Source organism: Pyxicephalus adspersus, chromosome 10 (genome assembly GCF_032062135.1).
Source record: "Pyxicephalus adspersus chromosome 10, UCB_Pads_2.0, whole genome shotgun sequence".
NCBI classification, from domain to species: Eukaryota; Metazoa; Chordata; class Amphibia; order Anura; family Pyxicephalidae; genus Pyxicephalus; species Pyxicephalus adspersus.
In genome coordinates, this window is record NC_092867.1 from 3065850 (window position 1) to 3090356 (window position 24507).

At 40.2% G+C, this 24507-nt stretch overlaps 1 protein-coding gene across 2 annotated transcripts in view; it reads left to right on the top strand.

Annotated features, from left to right (window-relative positions):
• MXI1 (MAX interactor 1, dimerization protein) overlaps positions 1-16855 on the top strand; it is a 20740-nt gene extending 3885 nt beyond the window's left edge. The window contains exons 1-6 of one of the 2 annotated variants that reach the window (XM_072425179.1): positions 1332-1861; positions 3295-3415; positions 10312-10341; positions 13857-13971; positions 14711-14882; positions 15535-16855. In XM_072425179.1, the coding sequence (XP_072281280.1) occupies positions 1789-1861; positions 3295-3415; positions 10312-10341; positions 13857-13971; positions 14711-14882; positions 15535-15710 (687 nt within the window). In that variant the 5' untranslated portion in view covers positions 1332-1788 and the 3' untranslated portion in view covers positions 15711-16855. Of the gene's footprint in view, positions 1-1331; positions 1862-3294; positions 3416-10311; positions 10342-13856; positions 13972-14710; positions 14883-15534 lie in introns of those variants that run through there. The other variant, XM_072425178.1, reaches the window with a different exon arrangement.
• The last annotated feature ends 7652 nt before the right edge of the window (positions 16856-24507 follow it).

Sequence of the window (24507 nt, forward strand, 5' to 3'; positions counted from 1 at the left end):
CAGGGAACTGTCGAGATTTGAGACAGTTGGCATATTTATGATACCCATTAGTTCCTTTTTTATACAGTGAATCTTGTGGGTGGCACCCATGGGACAGGGATTTGTAGATTATGAATGTCGCTATCTAAATAGAAAAAGCAAACACTTCCCTAATCCAACTTCCTTATTCTGCTGGCTCCAACGGTTACTAATGCCCCGGGATGGTGCACATGGGGGCTCTTGGGTTCCCTTGCTCCTTCCCTTTTTTAATGCTATAATAGGCTAAAAATAAGAAAATTGCTTTTGTTTCATGCAGAGCGAGGCCGGCCACTCATGCAACAATTTAGGATTAAAATTGGCCAATTGTGTAGGTGTTTGACATTGTTGCATGTGCAATCTAAAGAAAGGACAACACACTATTATTGCACAGAATTTATATAGCGCCAACATATTACACAGCGTTGTACAAAGTCCATAGCTGTCTTTCAAAGGAGCTCACAATCTAATGTCTTTACCATAGTCATATGTCATTAATGTAGTCTAAGGACAATTTTTAGAAGCCAATTAACCTAAATTCATGTTTTTGGAAGGTGGAAGGAAACTGGAGTACCTGGAGGAAACCCACACAAACACAGGGGGAACCTGCAAACTCCATGCAGATAGTGTCCTGGCTGGGATTTGAACCCAGCGCTGCAAAAGCTAGTGTGCTATCCACTAAGTCACCAGGCTTCCTTGTAAATTTCAGAACAACTAGTTTTATTGACCCAAAAACAGCTGGGTGGTCACTGAAAAGTGCCGGGTGGTGCGCCCAGCTAAAATGGGCCGGGGAGATCCCTGCATTGCATTGTAAACCCCATTCATGCAATGTCTGAAATTCATGCAAATGCACATATGGAATGAATGCACCCTAAAAATGAACGGCTGGCACATCAATGCTTTTTATTAGATCCAAAGCAAATTCGTCCCAAATAAACCCAAATAAACTTCATTCATTGAGAGATTGATTATTGATAATTGATCGATGGTTTTGCATTTGGTGTTTCCCCTGTCCTTGCTACGGCCAATCAGCTGATTAAACGACCACATGATCGATTCTTTACAAACCAATCAAAATGCAGATCCATCAATCTATTATCATTTAAGCATTTAAAATTTGGTTGAAACCATTAGTGCAAAATTTCTGACCCAACCGATCGACATTCTTTTATTCCTACATTAAATTTTGGACGATCGAATTTACAAATAAAGAATAAATTTAGGGTTGAGTACGATCAAATGGCCAGCTATCTATATGAGTCAATAAGAAGATTTTAAATACTTCCCCGAGATGGAGGGGTTAAGTATGGGGACAAGGCCGCACAGGGGATGATGGACTACAACACCCATCATCCCTTGCGAGTCAGTATGGGAGCAGCCCTCTCTGTCTTTGCTGCAAGAAGTAAACAAACTGGTCTGTGTGTCAATGCAGACTGGAGCTTCACATGATCCTCTGCTGCAACTCCCTTTAACTTTACCCATTTTATTTTTCTAATTCCTCATTTCTGCCCTTCTGCACCACCAACCATTTCACACCCGCCGACACCTCCTGGTGCACCCCCCTTTTTTCTTTTTGCATTATCTGTCTGACCAAGGCCCTCTCTGCTTTTGCAAAACTTCTGAGGACCATTTCTCAAAAACCTATTTCCAGATCTGACAAATTCTGCAAGGATTTATACACCCTTTACGTCAGAATTTTCTTTCACGTTTTTACCCGGGTGTTTATTAGACAACAAAAAAAAATTGCACTATAAAAAAATAAAAACTTGCGCGATGGATTGTGTGCAAATGTTAAATATCCAGGCGCTTTTAGATGCCGCCGAATATTTGGAAAGAAGAGACAGAGGTACGTGTTTAGTATTGCACTTTTTGGTTTTTGGGGGTTTTTTTGTAAGTTTTTGGCTTGGCTCAGATTTAAAATCTTATTATTTACATTGATAAATTGTTGTGTGATGTTTTATTGAACTGTAAGGGTTTGGCCTTTGTCTGCCATGCACCCCCTTGGCATTATTTATGCTCCAGTTTTCTCTTTCATTAATATTATTAAGATCTTTCCTCATAAATTATAAAACCAAAAAGAGGTCGGTCTTCGGGAGAAATTTGGAATAATTTGACGGTGTCTTAATTGGAACTAGATGGATTTTCATTTCCCCTCTGGCAGAGGGTTTCTGAAAGAAGGAAATGGAAGGCGAACGTTTTAACCCCATAAATGCCACACTTGGGGTGTAAAAAAATTTGAAAAATGCAAATCAAAAGTGGTTTTTAAATTATTATTATTAATAATAGTAATATTAAACAGGATTTATATAGCGCAAACATGTTACGTAGCGCTGTACAATAAATAGGGGCTGCAAATGACAGGCAGACAGGAGGAGGAGAGAACTCTGCCCTGAAGAGCTTACAATCTAGGAATAAACAACTTACTAAATATGGAATGATCTGTATCCATTTAGGCCGGATTTAAAAAAAAATATTGTGTAGGTTCCTTTATGTTAGTGACCATTGTGATGTTCATCTTACGCATTTGTAAAGCCAAATCACTTTATTTTTTTTTTGGAGTCGGGATGGGTCGGATTTTTATTGCTAAGCTGGCGATTGTGTGATAGTTGGACTGGTAAGGGTAATTTTTTGCATTTGTTGTGTAGTTTTGTATTGATTGATCGCTTTTTGGGAGGATAACCCGTGGCCAGTTGCAGCGTGTGGGGACCTGCCTCTGATCATGGCTGATGCGTTGTGCATCCGAATGTCTATATTTATATTTGTGGTTTGGTGAACAATAACTATAAATCCTTGCTATGTATTTACAAAGTATCCAAAAATGAATGGGTCACATAAAGCCAACACGTTTCGGGAGATAAGCTCCCTCTTCCTCAGGGTCTGAGCATTCTATTTCCATCCCTGGGATGTACTAAATAGAATGATTTAAAGGTAAAAATAGACCATTTGCTGCAAGTTCTGCTAGAGTCCAGCCTGGAATGTGTTAGTTGTATTGAGGGTTGGGGTGAACCCTTACATAAAGTATTTATTGAATTTTATTTTTTACCACTACATTTTACTGACCTCTTTATCAGACTTTCCCAGCGGTTCAGATGAATTTTATTTTATCAGGCTAAATAAAACTGGATCAGTTCCAGTATATTATTTGCATGCATGGCAAAAGCTGGCTATTTCAGATCCCAGCACAGCATTTCAACAGGATTGAAGTCAGGACCCTGACATGGCCATTTGGAGATCCTTCTCTTCTTTAATCCTCATGTTTTTTTTTTTCTTTTTTTGCAGAATGTGAACACGGATATGCTTCCACGTACCCCTCACCAGACGACTCAGATCTCCATAGATTAAAGTCAAGGAGGTTGAAATCAAAGAGGTGTAGTAACAGTTTAGGAAGTAGCACAAACAGGTATTGTGACTTTTTTTTTAATAATCATTTGTAAATGACCGAGTCACTGCAAAGATATTTGTCAGAGTTTTTACACCTGTATGCTGTAAAAGATCACTTTTAGTTGATTAACGTGGCCAGGGTGTGCAGCCCACCAAGTGCCTTTGTTGCAGAACATCAGCCCTTTATGTGGATGGGCAAACTAAGTCCATACAGAACAGCAATCCTTTGTGTGGATGGGCCCACCATGCCCATACCTGTAGAGCAGTGTTTTTTTTTTTGGACGAGCCTATCATGACTCTTAGTTGCAGAACATCAATCTTTTATGCTGGGCCCACCGAGTCCCTTAGCTGCAGTACAATAATCCTAATGTTGATGGGTCCACCAAGTACCCTAGTTGAAGAACAGCAATCCTTTGTGTGGATGGACCAACCAAGTGTCTTAGTTGCAGAACAGCAATTTTTTTTTATGTGGACGAGCCCATCATGACCCTTAGTTGCAGAATATCAAGCTATTATGTGGATAGGCCCACCGAGTACCCTAGTTCCATAACATCAGTCTGTTGTGTGCATGGGTCCACCAAATCCCTCGGTTTATGGACAGAAATACTTTATGTGGTCAGGCCCACCAATTCCTTTAGTTGTAGAACATCAGGCCTTTATGTGGACAGGTTCATTAGGTCTCATAGCTGCAGGACATCAGCCCCTCGTGTGGACAGGCCCATCAAATCTTGGTTGAAGTACAGTAGTCCTTTATGTGGATGGGGCCACCAAGTACCTTTATTTGCAGAACATCAGTCCTTGGTGAGGACGGGTCCACCAAATCCTTCGAAAAAAGGACAGTAATACTTTATGTAGACAGGTTCATCAAGTCCTTTAGTTTATATTGTCAGGCCCACCAGGTCCCATGGTTGTAGAGCATCGGTTCTTTGTGTGGACAGGTCCATTTGGTCCCATAGCTGCAAGACATCAGCCCTTAGTGTGGACAGGCCCACCAAATCTCTTGGTAAAAGAACAGTAGTCCTTTATGTGAATGGGCCCACTAAGTACCTTAGTTGGATTTCTTCAGTCTTTTATGTGGTCAGGACCACCAGGGCCTTTGGTTGCAGAACATCAGCCCTTTGTGTGGACAGGCCTACCACATCCCTTGGTTTAAGGACAGAACCCTTTTTGCTGATGGGCCTACCAAATACAGTGTTGAACCCAGAATATTTTTTAAGTGGGGTGGGGTAAAATTGTAGGTGGTTGGCAGCCCCTGTATTGTGACCCAATACTGGAAAGTGCCTGATGGTGCACCGAGCTAAAAGGGGCTGAGGAGAACACTGAAGTACTCTGGTTAGAGTTCATCAGTCCTTCATGTGGTCAGGCCCACCAGGCCCTTTGTGTGGATGGACTCACCAAATCCCTTTGTTGAAGAACAGAAATCTTTTATGTAGATGGGCCCACCAAGTACCTTAGTTGTAGAATGTAGACTAATGTCCATCAAATCGCTTGGTCGCAGAACAACAATCAATTATGAAACTAGAAGGACCCTTTAAATTAAATTATTATTATTATATTACATTTTTGTTCTTGGCTGTAGATCTGCTTTAAGAATATGGTTCTGATTAGAGAGGTGGCTTTATGTTATCAGTCTGGATTTCCAGACGTTCATATTATGGAAACCAACTGAACTAAAAAGTGCCAATGTTTTCTTCATGCTCGCTACAAAATAAAAACTCAAAAAGTTGGTCTAAATTCAGTCAAGGTGCAGCGGTTTGGACAAACGTAGCTGCACATAAAATCAAGAGGTCAGATGGATTTTCAGGTCAGCGCTGCCCATCTATTGTTTTCACATGAGAAGACAAGACTGGACGTTCTTTGTGAACCTTCACTTATTTCTCGGTTTCCTGTTTTGTTAGTTCTCAGCAAGGGGCTAAATTTAAGCCTCCCGTGACTGAGAATAGGGCACCCAGACAGGAAGTGACATCAGTAAAGATGGAGGAGCCCTGAGCAACCTTGTATTGTCTGTGAGGAATAATTTCCTTTGGGGGGATTTTTTGACGTTAGAAGAGGCAATGAATGCTGTGTCTGTCTCAGGATAAAAAGAGGATATCCTGGACAACATGGTGTCTTATTTATTTTTTTAAGGAGCTTTAGACTTTTTTAATGAACCAAATTTTTTTGACAATTGTGTAAATATTTAGCCTGGAAGAAAGACTCTGTTAGGTAAAGAAATTGAAAGGTTCAAATGAAAGGATCAGTTCTGGAGAATAGGGTAGGCTTTGGGGTTATCCACTGGTCAAGGGGTTAAGGTTGGCCACTGGGCAAAAAAAGTTTTTACCCCAGGCAGGAGAGGGTTCAGTTTAGGCACCGGGCATGGGGGCTAATGCTAGGCACCGAGAAGGGGAATTGGGGAGTAACATAAAGCAACACTGTGGGGTTTCAGCACAGAAGTAGAAAAATTATTATTAGACAGTATTTATATAGCGCCAACATATTATGCAGGACTGTACAAAGTCCATAGTCATGTCAATAGCTATCCCGCAAGGGAGCTCACAATCTAATGTCCCTACCATAGTTAATGTATATGTAAAGCGCTGCGTAATATGTTGGTGCTATATAAATCCTGTTTAATAATAAAAATAATAGTCATATGTCTTTAGTGCAGTCCAAGGTCAATTTTGGGGGGAAGCCAATTAACCTAACTGCATGTTTTTGGAATGTGGGAGGAAAACTGAGTACCAGGAGGAAACCACGCAAGGGGAAGATAAAAACCACGCAAGGAGAAGATACAAACTCCATGCAGATAGTGTCCTTGTTGAGATTAAAACCTGGGACCTGCAAGGGCCGGAGTGCTAACCAATTGGCCACCGTGCTAGCAAAATCTGACAAAGGAACAAAAATTCTAAAACTATTCAAATTTTTTTTCTTTGATCTACTTCTTCTTCCTTTTCATATTTGGCTGCTTTATTTATCAATCCCAGTGGCGCTTGGGTGGGCAGCATTCAAAGTATTGCGAGTCAGCAGTCCGGGAGGCACTGGGACGGTTTACATTTCTACATACCACAGCTGACCCCCTCACACACTTGGTGTAGCCCAACCAGCTGCTCAAGTCCAGCAATTGCTGCGGCAAATCCATGAGCGTGACTTTAGCAAATTCCCAGCTCACTAATCTTTTCAGTCGCGGCCTAGCTAAAAATAACCAGTTATATTGTTATTGCAACCTCTGAACTTATAAACTCGCTCATAAAGGCTTCCATTGCTGTCATTGTCCAGTTACCAGAAGCTCTGCTAATGTGGAGTAAAAGCACGCACAGCAGCGTGCAGGCCCTGGAACGAATGCTGCTACTGCTAACTGGGCATTGATGGCTTCATGTGATGGATGGGAGGTTAAGCTGTGATAGGTCACCGCCATGATGGGTTTTCTTGAAGGAGCAAATGTAGAGATGGGTCAAGTCAAGCAGAAGCTAACATTAGGGGGTCATTTATTGTTATGGACTGGTGATAATTGTGGAAGCCCCTGTGCCATGATTGGTTAACATCACCAGGTGGTTTCATGTGTAGGGTACAAGCAGATGTGATCCAGGTGAATCATGAGCACTCCAAGATGCTCATAGATACGAAAATATTTAGTAGCCACATGGTAGAAAATCAACATTTCGGGGCTTTGCAGCCAACAGTGACTAATGGCAAATGGAGTCCTCCATGACATCAAAACATTGCTTTGGATATTTGGCCATGCTAGGTAATAAGTTTTGCATCTTGATATCATGGTGGCACCAACTGTTGGCTCTACATTAGACACCTCTTAAAACCCATGGTTGGTTTTTGGGTTGGAGTGAGCCTGGATCTAAGTTTTTTTGCGGGGTTGCAAGAGTTGGACAATGGTGGTAGGTCACCAGGTTTTGGAGATCACCATTGTAGACAGCCGTGTGGTCCATATTAGGCCATTGGCAACCAGGCTCATCCAGATTGTGGCAGATCACCCATTTTATTTAGGCATTCTAGATAAATGAGATAAAAGCAGAGACTGGTCAAATGGCTGTTATCTGATTGCCCAGTTTGCTTATTTATTTGAGCTTCCCTGCAAGAATACCCAACATGAGACCCTATTAGGAGAGGCAAAGATGCCCTTTTAGGAGGCTACCTAGGCTATGGGGTCATATTCAGCTGGCATGACACCTCACCCATCACTTGTAACTGATCCCTACGAGTCTTGGTCACACAAGCAGTCCATGTGTTGTCATGGACCACGCCTCAGTTGGGTCTCGCTCAAATTTCGTGCTGCGATCTGCAAGTGCAAGGTCACCAACATAATATGAACTTGAGCAGGATAAGCCATCACAGGGTCCCGTTGCTATTAAGACTTTTCTAACCTTAAGAACAAATAATGTACATATAATTCACGTCAGTTTACCAGTTCGGAGCTAGAATTAGTTTGCTCTGCAATGCATTAGTTTTCTCTTTTACCTTTTTTTGGTAAATGATCAATGGTTAGTGAATAAGAAAATCCCATTCAATGTGTCTGCTGTAATAAGTTAACGTATTGGGGGGGGGTTAATGGGATCTTGGGCAAACTAAATCCAGATGGGAGATAATCCCAGCACATTGCTCCAATCTGTTGCAGGGTTTTCAGGCTCTTCTAAGAAGATTCTGACTTCTGCGGGTTTAGCTGACATTACGTTGGATAAAGCAGCAGATATCTCCTGCAGCCTCTTTGCTTCTTCTTCCTGTCCACCTCCACTCCAGCAATAGCTTAATGCCAGCAGTGACCCATGCCTGCAAAATTTGTATTGAAAGAGCTCCCTAAAGTTGGTCTAACAGGGTGACAACATGTGTACATTTGAGCAACAGTGCGTTGTCCCTCCATAACTCCCGACCAAGGCAAGGATCACCAGGCATTGTTTTTAATATTAGTAATAATAATAAACAGTAGTTATATGGCGCCAACATAAATAGGAGGTTGCAAATGACTGACAGATACAGACAGTTAAACTAGAGGGGGAGAGGACCCTGCCCCAAAGAGTTTACAATCTAGGAGATGATATTTATTAAAAGTTGTAGATTTTAAAATAATGAAAACATTCTTGCAATACCATTATGTGTTTAAGCTTCTATTTTAGTGATTAGAGTTCATCTAATTTTAATGCATATTTTTAATGTGTTTGGCTTTAAGCGTAATGCAGTCTGTGGCTGTTTGACCACCAGAAGTATGGCATCCCTCCTCCCCTTCCTGTTATTTCACTCAGTTGTAACCTCAAATGAACTTATGCTGTACAAGAACTCCTGAGTCACACAGAGTGCTCAGCACAGATAGGACTCATTTAACTCTTCACAGGGAGGAAGCTAAACCCCACTGCGGAGCTCCCACGCAGCAAAACTTTCGTAGGCTGCACTGGGGAAATAGAAGCATTTATTGCCTTGCAATACTTAATATTTCATTTTGATTATGCACACAATAGAATCACCTAAATTCGACTTAAAGATGCACTAAACCTAAAAATGTTCAAATTGTGAGCAGCAAGGTTCTTTATTATTGTTGTTATTATTATTATTATTATTATTATTATTAATAATAATAATAATATTAATAATAAAGAGGATTTATATAATGCCAACATTTTACACAGCGCATCTTTATTGTAGATGATATTGTAGATGCTGCAATAAAACATACTCACCTGTCTGATCGCAATTATTTGTTTAACTCGTTGCATTCCAGCACTGACATCTTCACCTGGTCCTCTTCGGGGTTTGGGATCTTGATTGGCCAGGGTCAGAATGACCTCAGAACTCCTGCGCATGTGTACATACATTCATTCTTAGCAGCGAGATATGCTGGGATTGTAGGCTGCGCTGCGCATGCACATGTGAAAAGGTCGCAAGGGTGAAAGCTCCTTCTAGATAGCAAGCTCCTCGGGACAGGGTCCTCTTCTCCTCCTGTGTCACTGTCTGTATCTGTCTGTCATTTGCTTCCCCTATTTAATGTACAGCACTGCGTAATATGTTGGCGCTATATAAATCCTGTTTATTATTATTATTATGATTAATAATATTAATAATAATAATAATAATAATAACAATAATATTAATAATAAATAAATGGAGGGGTAATGGTGTAATGTAATGCTTGAAATGTAAAGCTTTTTAAACTTGCAGCTTTTATTAAAAAAAGCCTTGCCGATCCTGCTGTGGTGAACCATTCATGCATAGGGTGACAACCAGGGGTGTAGTCTTAAAAAAAAGAGGGAGCACTGTAATAGTAAATGTTATGCATGCCGAGTGCGCATGCGCATCCTTGCTATGTAAATGCCTCAATTCTCGAAAACGCCGTACTCATGCACGCCCGCCTCACTACACCCCTGGTGACAAGGCTTTGTCTTCCAGTTGTGCTGCTGTGTTATCACCTTGCATGGGCTTTTAATGGTGACTACAGGAGGCTTTTTTTAGCACAGACATGGCCTGCTGTTGTCCCATCAGGAATCCGGCCCTAAACTGAAAGCCATTGCCTGTAGATAGGAAGTGACCGATAAGAGGCTGCAAGAGATCATAAATAACAAGGTAAAACAAAGGACAATAAACAAAATTGTGATAAAAAGGGCAAACTGGTTACCTTATTACTAGCAAATTGGTGCTGTGTAAGTGGTAGTCGTGTGACTAATCACTATTATTATTATTATAATTATTAATAAACAAGATTTATATAGCGCCAAAATAATATGCAGCGCTGTACATTATATAGGGGTTGCAAATGATAGACAGACACAAACAGTGACACAGGAGGGGGAGAGGACCCTGCCCCGTAGAGCTTACAATCCAGGGGGTGGGGGTATCACACAATAGGAGGGGAATAACTAGCATTGTATTATAATTGTTTTTACTATTTTTTTCTATCATTAGTGTATGATTATTAATTTTTTTTTTTTGCCTTTGCAGGTCAACGCACAATGAATTAGAAAAAAATAGGTAAGTCTAATTTTTCCCTTATTTGTTACCCTTGTGGATTTTCATGGTTCTGTACAAATGTGGTGGAAATTATTGTTAATATTATGTGATGGGTTGCTATGGGTTACAGAGCTGCATGCCTTTTTGTTGATCTCTATCTCCAGTGACATCTTTGTTCCCGACCCCTGGGTGCTGTGGGAATGCGTGGGCCGGGGAGGATGATGGTTGTATTAGGGAGGGCTAATGGGATGTTGGAGGCTCAGGAATTTGCCAGTCAGGGGGTCACAGGATTTATTCATCGTCCTTTGTCTCTGCTGATTTATAACTATAAAAAAAGAAATAAAAACAAACAAGCTTTTACTAAATTTGGCTCAGGGGGAGGCGGAATCGTAAATAAAGATGGCCGCAGGCCCTGTGACAGCAGGTCATGTATGAAGAAAACACAGGGCTTGTGACAAGATGGTTGCCAACACAAAACACTGTGATGCAGATGGTATTAAACTTGCTTGTGAGATAAGATGGCTGCCTTTGCTCCATTTTCACATGTGAAGAACAGAAATGGCATTCAGCTTGTAAGACACGATGGCTGCCACCATCATACATTGCAATGCGCATGGTATTAAACTTGCTTGTGAGATAAGATGGCTGCCTTTGCCATTTTCACCTGTGAAATGGCGTTTAGCTTGTGAGACAAGATGGCTGCCACCCCTGTCTGTTGTCAAGCAGACGGAGATGAATTGGATGTTGAGACAAGATGGCCACCTATGCCTTTTTTAAAGAAGTGATTTTCCTATCACAAAATGGTGTTCATGTTGTGAGAGAAAGCGGTTGCCATCTCCATCTGCTTCACAGCGTATGGAGATGGCAACCGCTTTGTCTCGCTTTGAATCAACTTGTAAGAAAAGATGGCTGCCTCCACCTTTATAAAGGTGAAATTTTCCTGTCACAAAACGGCATTCAGGTTGAGAAACAAAACAGCTTCCACCACCGTACGCTGCAAAGCAGATGGAGATAACTAAGCTTTTAAGACAGGATGGCCTCAATAAACAGTAATTTTCCTGTTACAAAATGGCGTTTGGCTTGTGAGACAAAATGGCGGCCATGGTCTATGATAAATTGAAGTATCCAGAGATGGCCTGTCACTTATAAGGGCCCACAGCGCCTGATAATCTGTCATGTGATTCAGGAACAAAATGCCCCTCTTTTTCCTGCTTTAACAAAAGGACATTAGCTTGAGGGACAAAATGGCTGCAGTCTTCCACGAAGAAGTATCATTTGCAGCGACAACACTAAGACAAGTTGGCTTTGTTTGGCTTTCCAGCTCACTAGGCCTCAACTTAAGGAGTGTGTGAAGGCCTACTTGGTTGCCCATAGCAACCAGCCCTGATTGTCCTTTAATGACTATTTATAGCATAATAACTGGTTCGTTTTGCTGCTGGGAGGTGAAGGAGTACATATATATTTTGGATTTGCTTTATTTGATTTCTATTTTACCAAACTAAAACCCTGAAGAGATTATTAAGGGCATCATCCAGGGTCACTTCCAGGACCCTCTTTGGTACCAAGAATGGAGTCTCTGGTTCTTAAATGACGCTGGCAGAAGCGGTGTCATCGGTGAGACTTCCTGGTGCGGTGTTTCAAAACTACTATTTATTGTACAGCGCTGCGTAATATGTTGGCGCTATATAAATCCTGTTTATTAATAATAATAATAATAATACTGACACAGCGGTATGCGCTGGAGCTTTCATGTGTGCTGCTTCTGCCCACACCAAAGAAACCACTTCTGCTTTATATACCGAGATGGATGACCGGCCGAGTGGAATGTGAATCTTAAAAAAGTGAGAAAATGCGATTCGATATAGAGAACCCTAAGCCGCACGCTTAATACATTTTGAAGCTGCTTGTTTATTATTATGCAATACAAGCCATGCGGGACACAACATATTCTGCAATGAATGCAGCCTGATATAGTGACCTGATTTTTGTATTTGCTGCAAATCAGCAACACTGTCAGGTCTTGTCCCTCCCCCAGCCTGTGGTTGGACCATGAAAGGAGAATCAGAACACTGACAAGCTTATCACCCTGCTCTCCTCATTTTGCAGCATGAAATGAAATCTATAAATATATATAGTTTATATTATATAGATATACCTTTACCTGTAAATAAGTTCAATACTGCTCTGCCTACTTGTTTTAAAACAATGGTGCCATTGGGCGGTGAGTGGGGTGTTCTCCCCTTGGGGATTTATGGACCAAGTTAAGTTCATTATTGTCAATGGACTGAGGCAAACAACATGCTGATGTAACTAAAATCACGAAAAGTCTTGATCCCACCTCCCCGTCCCCCTCTGCACTTCAAGATGGAGTCATGTGTCATTCTCTGAAAAAAGGTCAATCTTTTTTTCTAATCCTGTGGTTTTCTATTCCTTTTCTAAAATAGCACAGAACTAAATTTAGAGTGAAAAAAAGGCAGAGCCTAAGGCGTGCCGCCAACCCCAACCTGCTTCACTACAACTCCCAGCATGCTTTGTCATCCAAAAGGAGCTCCATTTATATTAAGTTCCAGCAATTATTTTTATTTGTTCAGTTTTGTCATTTTCAATTTTTTTTCCTAGGAATATACTATGATTTTTTTGTGTGTTTTATTTATTTGATGATTGATATTACAATCTGTTTCAATTAATCCTTGACTACAATTATTTGATATTCTGATCACGTGTTTAATAATGGATCTGAAATAAAAGTAATTAATCAATTCTGAATGATTAAAACACAAAAATCTACACAATGGATTTTTCATTTCTTCACATATCAATAATGATTGGACAATAGAGGATTTTGAAACATTTCAATAAATGTGTAACACAAAGATTAATATTCAGTAATAAAAGTTGCTTTTTTAGTTGTATAGTTTTTCCAAATATGGAAGGGATCAAGAAACCGTTCATTCTGTTCTTCTTCACTTTGTGGGGAATTTTGTGGGGTGGGAGCACCTGGCCGGGATGGGGTTAAGCCCAAACAAGTGGTTTGGCATCTAGCCGCAGGAGGCGGACGTGCCAGGGGTGGCGTGTGCACCATGCATGGTACAGATAAAGCCTCAGTATAAAATGACTCCATAGAAGTGTAGCCAATTTCTTTGAAAAAAAAAAAAGTAAACTGAAGTTTGGAAATAGTTGTGGGAAGAACAAGCTATATATAGCATAAACCACATAATATATCTGTGTGTATATATATCACACACACGCACAAAAAAGAAATGATTATAACTTTCAATTCTTACTTTATTTTTTTCCGCATTCTCAAAAAAACAATTCTGCTCCCAACAAAGCTCCCTCATGTGACCATAAGCCTAGGCAAGCTTAGGTCACATGATCTGTAAACACTGAATATTTAGGGTCATTTGAGACTGTTACTAGTCCCCTATCTTTTCTCGCTTTGCAGCTTGGGTCCAGATATTGTGATATAATATGGTTTCTGATCATATGATGGTCTCTAGGGCTAACAATAGTTTTGTTTTTTTTTTGTATTACAGGAGGGCTCACCTACGGCTGTGTCTAGAACGGCTAAAAACACTCATTCCTTTAGAATCAGACAGCTCCAGGCACACAACGCTGGGGTTGTTAAATAAAGCCAAAGTACACATTAAGGTATGTATAACTAAAATGTGTGTGTGTGTGTAAATATCAGCTTAAGCTAGTGAGGTCTGTAAACATTTTTTTTTTTTAAGCAAAGCAGCTAAGGAAAGCTTCGAATATATGTGAAAAGTAGCTGTCTGTATATAGAGACAGCATTGAGTGCTGCATTTTAATTTGAACACCTTTCCTGAAATGCATGCATTGAGCAGCGCTGTGCAGGCTGTAATGCAAACATATCTGTTGCGTCCAAAAAAAACAATTCGCTTCAAATGCAGGAAGACAAAACAAGTCTACACAAGCCTTTTTTAATTAAAATATATTAGGCTTCATATTTACTGGACAAGTTTTTAGTCTTTACATGGTAAAGAAAGAGGAAATGTGTACAATATCACCTCATGGATGTTTTTTTTTTTTTTTTTAAGCAAAGCAGCTAAGGAAAGCTTGGAATATATGTGAAAAGTAGCTGTCTGTATATAGAGACAGCATTGAGTGCTGCATTTTAATTTGAACACCACTCCTAAAATGCATGCATTGAGCAGCGCTGTGCAGGCTGTGATGCAAACATATCTGTTGCGTCCAAAAAAAACAATTCGCTTGAAATGCAGGAAGACAAAACAAGTCTACACAAGCCCTTTTTAATTAAAATATATTAGGCTTCATATTTACTGGACAAGTTTTTAGTCTTTACATGGTAAAGAAAGAGGAAATGTGTACAATATCACCTCATTATTTTTACGTTTGTCTCTCGCAGAAACTTGAAGATACGGCGCGGAAGGGCCAGCACCAGCTGGAAATTTTGGAGAGGGAACAAAGGTACTTGAAAAGGAGACTGGAGCAGCTACAGAGTGGTCAGGAGTCGGAACGGGTACGCAAGGACAGCGTTGGCTCGGCCATGTCCCTTGAAAGATCCGACTCTGAGCGAGGTAAGATGGGACTCTCCGGAGTTATTACAAAATGATTGATTTGAACCAAAGTGCTTTTTATTTTAATATTTAATTTTTTTTAAAACATACTCCTCCTTGAAGTTGAACCCTAAAACCAGAAAAAGATGGAAAAGGTTGACATTGGTCACTACAAATAAGATCTGGGCCTACCCCTAAACCATCATGGTGGGAGATCAGTGTAGGGATCACCATATCGGTTGTTATAGGGCCCATGGTGGGGACTCAGGGTCAGGAATTTTCACTTGGGGTGTAAAATATTTCCCTTACCCTTGCTGAGTTGGCAAAGGGGCATAACTGTAAGTAATGTATTTACTTTCCTCATCACTGAGCACAGCCTGGCAATGCAGTCCACCAGCTTCTGTATCCTCCTTGCACATCACCGTTGCTCCCCACTCCCCAAATCATGGTCATGTGACATCAGGTGCAAGTAGCATAGGGGACATAGGAGGCTCAGGACCTGGAAATGTTAGTTGCAAGCCAGACTTGAGGAGATATATTTAACACTTACTGGCACTTCAGGGAATCTGGGACACAACAAAAGAGAGGGCACTGTAACAAAAGGCACTATAATGAGAGGAGGACCGCAAAGGTCAGTGTTTGACCATTAACATAAATGTTTAATTTTCTGCAGAAGAGATTGAAGTGGACATCGAGAGCACAGAATTCTCCCCCCTGGAGGGGGACAGTTCCAGTAGCACCAGCATCAGTGACCTGGATGACCACAATAGTATGCAGAGCGCGGCCAGCGATGAGGGTTACTCCAGCGCTTCTATCAATCTGGCGTTCCACTCAAAGGACCTGTCCTAGCCAGCCAACTCTCACGACGAACCACGGGCACGGATTATACTTTCTGCTGGCAGTTATCAGTGGTCCACTCTTGGTTTCGATTTTTCCTCCAGTTAGGAGTTGCACAAGTGTTGGGAATTTTCATCCACATGTTGGACCCAATTCTTCCACCCAATGTACAATCATCGGCATTACTTGAACATCACCCAGCTTTTGTAATACTGGAGATTACCAGGGTCTAACTTGAGCACAACTTTATCCAGCTCTGTGGTTGTATTTTTTTTTTTTTAGGCTCAGAACCTGATTACTAACTTTTTGGCACCTAGAAGACAAAAAAGAAAAAAAACAAAAAAAAATACCTTACAGATTGTGGTTGCTGGTCTGTCTTGAGGTTTCAACGCCAACTATTGTGGAGAAGTATTGTAGGTTTATGAAGCCAGCCTTATCTTCAACCCACACAAAAATATCATATACCAGCAGCCTTCTCTTACCGCCATTGGTTTGGGAGTCCGAAGGATTTTGAAGGTGGCCGCTGTAGAAGACGCCCTAAGTATCTGTTTTTATTGAATTTCATCTTCTTTGGACTTCCTCTGGTTAAATATCCGCGAATGGGGACACCATAACATGAACAGAGACCAATTATTTAAAGAAAGCAATATTTGTATCTAAAATGGTAAATCCTTTGTACGTAAGCTGGTCAGATGACCTATTATTATTTAAAGCCCCTTCTTAAAACCTTATTTTTTAATAGCTCCCCCCATCTGTTGGGAACATGTGCAGAAATGTGATATCCCCACAATTTTGTGGCCACATCTACAAATCGACAACCCTTATTTGACAAAGTCTGAACAAGGAGAGGAAAGGTAAAGATCCATAATGGCTTGATGGTTTAGATCAGTAGGGTTGTGTGTTATGATTGGGCACAATTTGGATATCTGAACGCCTTTGATATTGACATGATATCCAAATCCAGCCTCTGGGTAGTTAAAAAGAAATCCTTAAACTCCACTTCCCCTAGTTGATGAAGGGTCTAGCAATGATTTGTCTAGTGGATTGGATAGCAATGGGTAATACTACCCAAGTCGTTCTTGTCACTAACCCTTTGGTTGGTGTGTACGATGCAGAATCAGCATCCATATGATCAAAATGGGATGTGTCTGCTGGTCCTCGTCGTATACATCCTCACATGCACCTCGTCGTATACATCCTCACATGCATTGTATGTGATGATATGAATGTGCCCATCTACATTCCAGCATTGAAAAGACTGGACCACCAGCTACCCCATATCAAGGTGAATATCACCTTAGGTAGCCCATATTATAGACAAAACAAATGCTGGACCCTGCATCAACCAAAGGAACCAATTTAATGATTTTTAAATGCAGGTTTTAAGTTTTTTTCAAATGTTTTAAATTTCGTTAAAAAAGCCTAAACTTCCTCTAGATATTAAAAATCCAGAGACTCTCTTTTTCACAAGTCACATATATCAGAGAATGACTTGGATTTGATTTCCACTAAATTTAAAAAAGCCTAAACTTCCTCTAGATATTAAAAATCCAGAGACTCTCTTTTTCACAAGTCACATATATCAGAGAATGACTTGGATTTGATTTCCACTAAATTCTCCTCTAAGCCCCTTTATTTTTACATTCTAAATTTGTAATTTTGTAACCTAAAATTGTGACTGTTTTTGAAATGGAATCTAACATTAATCCATTTTTTAAAATGTTACTAATACAAAGAGAAATATATTAAAAGGGGAGGCACTTTCATGCCTTTCCAATCTGTCTAAAATATATGTAGACTACCAACCAAATCATTTAAATATCACATAACGTAATACCATAAATTTATTATAAATCCAAATGTAAGAGAAAAACTGTTTTTCAGTTTTTTTAAATCTGCAGTAATACCTGGTGCAATGAAGTACCTAGGTCGGGCACTTTTTGCTGTGTCTCCCAATTGTGCCCCTGTGCCAATAGCCACTGCAACCAGGAGCAAATATTTAGGATACAGAGGGCACAAAGCATGGGTAGTCCATTTAGGGTATGAATCTACTAAAATGTATTTGTTGTTAGATTCCATTTTAAAAAATGTAACAAATATTATTTGCTAACAAATATAGAGATTGGCTGACTTTTGCACCTTCCGGCTTTACGCTTTTGACCAAAGCCAAAGCATTCACACAAGTCCCTTTCTCCAAAACACAGGTAATCAAAAGCCTTAATTTTAATCTGATTTACCTGTTTGATAGTTTGTTCCCGTTTTAAGGGTTACATTTTCCAATTTAATCAAAAATTAATCTAATCCAATCAAAAATTTCCAATCAAAAATTTCTAATTTTTGAATGGTTACCGGCAAGTACACACGTTCTTCTTGTATGTCATGGCAATATATATCACCAATAGAATTTCCTGATCTGCCCAATTAATACCGTTTGGCTAATGATGGTTTTGTTCAATTCAGATTCCCCAGAAAGCAAAATTACCAAATCAACTATATAAATTTGAGGACACCTGATGATCACACCTAGAAGAGCTTCTTAGACGTTCCATTCTATAACAATGAGCAATGAGTGTGGCCGGGGCGACTTTGTGTCTTTTTTTGAGGTCAGGTGTTCTTGTTGAACGAGAAGACCAGGCTCACAATTGGTGTTCCATCTCAAAGATATTCAATAGGGTTGAGGTCAGACCTTCTGCAGGCCACTTAGGTTCTATAACACCAAACAGGTCAAACCATGTCTTGTTCATAGAGTCACAGTCATGGTGGGACAGAAAATGGCCTTCCTCAGAAATGGAAAAACACAAATGTCTACAATTATAGCTTAAGAATGAACAAAATCCTTTACTAGATACACTTGGAAGGTGTCCATATTCTTTTGGTCATCTTCCGTACATGTGATGGTCATGTGTCCTCAAAGGTTTTGTAATGTAGAGTAATTAAGTTGCATTAAAGGGAAGGTGACCCTCTTGGTTTGGTTCTGTGGGAACGGATAGAAACACAAAATACTACAGTCAAATTGTAGGATAAAATATAGGAAACCAGAAAAGTGCAGTTATCTTGCCATTTCTCATCTAAATTTCCACTTTTATTGTATCTAATAGCTTTTAATGACCTTTCCAAAACAGCCCAGAAGACTGATGGTGTTGGTCTCCTTGAGCTATAGGTTGTCTTTCCCATCCAATATTAATGATATGGTTCCTTCTAGAACATAGAGGTCTATACAGTCTCCTTTTAAAAGAATGAATGTAATAATTCAATTAGATACATTCATATAAAACAACCATATATTCTGCAGCCATGCAGTTGTGTACCCTGATATGCAGCTATGGGGCCGTCTTTTACCTTCTTGCAGTTACACTCCTGGGATTTCACTATTTTTTTAGCTTGAAACAAAAATGGCCCCTTCTAGGAATTTATTATGTGTCCGATTGCACTAAATGTTAGTTTGCCTTTGCATCCAAGCTAGTGGTAGATGACCAGACGGTGTGTGTGGGTGCCTACGTGCTGCGTCCTTACGCAGGACTGATTGTTGTACTACGTTCAACTTTGTAAGTTGCTTCAATGTCGCCATCCATTCTTCGACCATCTCACTGTAGTGAGCTGACATCTTTGAGGTTGTCGTTAATGATTAGCCCTCAGAGAGAACCTCTATCCAGGCAATTGCCTGCAACAGTGTTTGCTTTAGGTTGTGTTTTTACTTTTTAGCTTTTCTTGATTTAAGTGCTTTGCCGGGAAAGCTGGGGGCAGAGAGGTGGGTGGGAATATATTTCAAAAACTATATAGTTTGTTATTCCATAAAAGATTATTTTAACCGACCATATAAATTAGTTATAAGTTGCTAAAGTCTTGCTATTTTGTGAGGAACGGTAAGGTTTGACATAGGAAGCTTTTATTTGGGGCATGACAGTTTGATATAATGAAGCGAGTCAATTCGCTTTAGGATCACACTGAACTCCAGACGTAATTTTAGTTTTGGACAGAGCAGGAAAGAAATAAAATGTAGTTTCTTTTTATTTCTGTCTGACTCCATAGAGAAGATTTCCCCTTTCTTGCAAAAAAAAAAGTTTTTTGGGTTTCATGGGACAGAAAAGCTCTGACAACAATCAAAGCATTTTCAGAAGTTCTACTCATTCCATACTGAGTTTAGTTTTTGTATTTGTCTCCATTGAACAGCTTTTTGATGACTTCACGTGCTGACATGAAAAAGAGGAAGTAACTCTAACGGGGAGAGAGATAGCAGAAGTTTCTTCAATCCATTCTGCTTTGTCCAAAAAGGAATAAAAATATTAGCTGGGGTTGTAATTTTCTTAAATTTTAAATCTTAATTTAAAAAGTCAAAGCGCAGTTTACATAATTGCCATTCAATTATTCTTAGCTTTCCTGCATTAAAAATAATAGATAATGGTAGCATTAGAATGGCCATTTGAAGTCTTGAAATGCAGGAAAAACATTCATTAGACAAATTCCAAATTCTAAGATTTTGCAGAGGATTTCCAGCGAATGTTGGTAATTATCTGAGTGCGGTCAGCTCTTCCCCCACTTTCAGTCACGCTCAGCGTATTAATCAACCAACAGACCATGGACCTGCAAAAATGTTAATTAATTCTGAATGAGGTCATTGTCCCCCCCCCCTCCCTTGTCTGCCCCCTCATGCATCTTAATTAGGACTCTGAAGCTAACTCTGGTGCTAAACACGAACGTTGTTACTTCATTTTTGTCTCTTGCACTTTTTTTTATTTTAATTATTTACTATTTATGTGATCATTTTAAAATGTTGCATTTACTTACTTTTTAATTAAACCCCATAACTCATTTAATTTATTGTATGGTGAAAAGTATCAGTCTGACCTTTCTGATGGCAATTTAAAGTGACAGGATCAGTCATTTTAGGCCAATGGCTTGGGCCTTGCACACTACAAGGCTACCCCTTGCTAATCGTTTTTTGGAAAGGGGCAATGGGTGGAAAGGACTCCCAGGCCCATGGCTACATGGGAAACCTGAAAATGCAGAAGGGTACCAGTCTTTCCTGAATAACTTGGCTGGTTGAGTCACTTTAATCCACACCATTATATCATGGTATCACACCATTAAACATGGCACCTGACCTTATGGTCTTCAGTCTCACAACAATAGAATGGTTCATTCTGATAAACTCAGTAGGCTTAAACATTAATGCATGCAATCTTTCCAACATGTCAAACTTCTCAGCCATGCTGAAGATGTTTCTACGATTTGCTAAGGTTACGTACACACGTCAGATGATTGTCGTCCAATAATCGCCTCAGGGCCGACAATCTGGCGTGTGTACAGCGCTCAGACAACCGCTCTGGCAGATCCACAGACGAATGATCGTAATGAAAGTGTAAGCAAGAGAGCGCAGCAGGGTGCATTCTCCCCCCTCTTCTCTTTATAGAGCAGAACGGCGCTCGTTCAGTCTTTGTCGTTGGAAAGGATTGTGAAAGATCCTTTCCAATGACAAATATTGCACGTGTGTACCCGGCCTAAGATGGGCATATTACCTTGACTGACCTAATCACCCAACACAAGGGCCCAAAATCACCACCCAACCTGCCAACTGGCATCACATCTCACGAGTGACACTCCAACATCTAGCAAAAAATTTCCTAGAACAGGGAAGGCTGAAAAACCAGACCCAATCCATAATGATACCACCGGCTTCCAACAAGAAGTTGGACAGGCCACCATGCTTAGTTTTGCCCCGTGTAATGTCCCTTTTTTATATTTCGGGGTCTATATATGTAATTAATTCCTGTGTATTCTAACAAAAAAAAAAACGAGGTGCGAACAACGGTGAAGAGTAGACAGATTGGCCAAAAATAGCAAAAACATAGCAAACAAAAAGGCCACCAAAACGTTCAGCCAATGGCTGCGTTGTAAGTAATTGCACTTTTAAACTATTTTGCTCACTGTTTTTGATTAAGGAGTCCTTAAAAAAAAAGTCTATTTTGTGCTGCAGGTATTTTTGAATAAATTGATCTATATTTTGGGCCTTATCTGTAACATGTACGCTGTTTATTGGTTGTTATAAAAAATGCCTAGTTTATTACTTAACACTTCCCCCTCACTAGAAAAACAAAATACCTTTCGCACACTAATTGTTTGAAAATGTTAATGTACCTGTTTAATATTTTCTGTTTCTTGTTTTTTTGTAAAATTAATTAACTTAACTTGCCCTGTTGCTAAAGAAATTCTTTATAGAGATGCATAAATTATTTCTCAACATGCTAATTATTTTATTTCATTCTGGTAGTTTTTTTTTATGTATTACGCAAAATGGTGCGAAAACCAATGCAACAAAAAAATAAAAAAATAAGTTTATTTGAATTTTGTCTTTTTTTAAATCAATATTTTGTATATTGTGTTTATTAAGGTGTAGCCCCACCTGCTTAACTTTCCTTTTGTCCCCCCAAGGTGAGCTTATGGGGTCTCCCAGCCCAAGACTAGATAGTGAAAACAGAAGCAGCAGAACGAATGAGATCAGCTCTTTGCATGTCCCTCATTGGAACATGAGCACTGCAGCATTGCTTTCTATCTCCCTTTCTCGAGACACTCGAGTTTCACCGCACCAAACTAGTGACACAATGGGCCTAATTTATTAAAACTCTCCAAGGCTGGAGAGGATACACTTTCATCCGTGAAGCTGGGTGATCCAGCAAACCTGGAATGGATCTGGTCCAAGATTGAAAACATTTGCTAACAATTGGTCCACATAACTGTTCCTTGAGTTGTCTACGGCCATGTCTTGTTCACCTTGCCAGATCACATATCAACCAAAGCATAGAAATGCAATGGACCCCCTGCACTCTCCTAACCGTATACTGACTACCAAACCTTGCAGGCAATCCCACTGACCAGTAGGAACTTTGGTGGGGATGAAGTGGTCAGGAGCAAATGGGACAGACAGAGGTTGACTATAACCGATGTTATACAACTCTGCAATAAATTAGACCATAGGTGGAGGAATGATGGTAAGAAGTACACAAAGCCATCCATCCCCACCAATTAGATTTTATTTTACTGCACTCTGGTCTGGACTATAACTAAACAAATAAAATAAAAACCCTTCCCTGGTTCCAGCAATTATTTGTAGCTCAGGGAGCCACCAAGGACCAGAAGAAGCGGAACCTGAAGAATCATTGGAGAGCAAGCCTTCATTACCCAAAGATTCTCCCAGTTTCTCTGCTTCTGATCCTAAAGGGGCAATAATCCTTAATCCGGAGCAGTGTTGTCCCCCTGCATGTTTCCTGAGGGCATCCAAGTCCACAGCTGGAGTTTTGCTTTAGGAACCTGCATGAAGTTTGCCATGGGTTGCACCACTAGTTTGTAGTCTCCTTCTCTCCTTGGCCAATCACAGGCTATTCATACAACACAAGACATACACCTAACTAGGGGAAGGGTGAAAAGTCACACAGTGCAAAGCATGCTTTGGTCAGGAAGAGAAGTGGCACCAAAGAATGAAAGCCGTGGAAGTACAGAGAAGCTGCACTGCTCACGTACCAACTGTGGATGTTTCCACTAATGAACAGTGACGGGGACATTGCTCGAGACATTGGAGAGAACTTTTCATGGTGAAGTGATTCTTCATATTATAGTTAATTGGACTTAAAATCATCCAAGAAAAATAAATCGCTTTGTTTCGGACTTTTGCAAATGCTTTTCTCCGTGACAGTATTAGCTGAGGACATGACAACCTTAAACATTATGCAATCGCCTTCCTTGCTGATATTTCCTTGTATAGCACAAATTCTCTGGAGATTATCACAAATCCTCGGCTTAAACATCTTAAATGCTGCTTTCATGACCCGCGAATGGAAAACTGGTGCTTATAGCCAATGGGTGGTGCCCTGATAATCCACACTCCTTACAGAGAAGGTTGAAGTATAATATTGGTAATGGTTGGCTTGATAGGAGTAATTTTATCAGTGTGCTATAAAGTAGATCTTTCTGCACCAACAAATTGTGACAAAAGTCCATAATGGCAATGCTGAATTTTTAGTAATATACAGCAGTCAGTTCTTTTGCACCATTTTTATGTTATGGGTGTGTGACAGCTCTCGTGAGAGTTGGGGGTGGCATGCATAGTAAGCAAGCATGCACATAACTAGGGGAAGGGTAAAAAGTCACACAGTGCAAGGCATCCTGGGAAATGAGGCCAGTAATAATGAACAATTGATAAAGAAAATTAGTAACAGAGAGCCACCGGGACTCCCCTCCCCTTCTGTAACATCACGTCACTGCTACCCATCTCGACTTCAGGCCTAGGGACTTTGCAAGAGAAGGTAACCAAACCTCCTATTGACCCCTAGCCAATTTTTAGATAGTCCAGATGCATATGGGGGTCAGTTTTCACTGTTATAAGGGGACAAGGCAACGCAAAATAGTATTTTATTGTTTGGTAGATGACAGTTAGGTCTTGTACATGGGGAAAGCAAAGACATGTGTTGGGCCATTTATTATGATTGCACAGTATTTACATAGCACCAACATATTACGCGGTGCTGTACAAAATCCATAGTTATGTCACTAGCTGTCCCCAAGAGGAGCTCACAATCTAATGTCCCCATCATAGTCATATGTCATTACCACAGTCTAAGGTCAATTTAGGAGGAAGCCAATTAACCTAAGTGCATGTTTTTGGAATGTGACAGAAAACCGGAGTACCCGGAGGAAACTCACACAAACACAGAACCTGCAAACTCCATGCATAGTGTCCTGGCCGAGATTTGAACCTGGGACCCAGCGCTGCAAAGGCCAAAGCGCTAACCACTGAGCCACCATACTGCCCTACAAG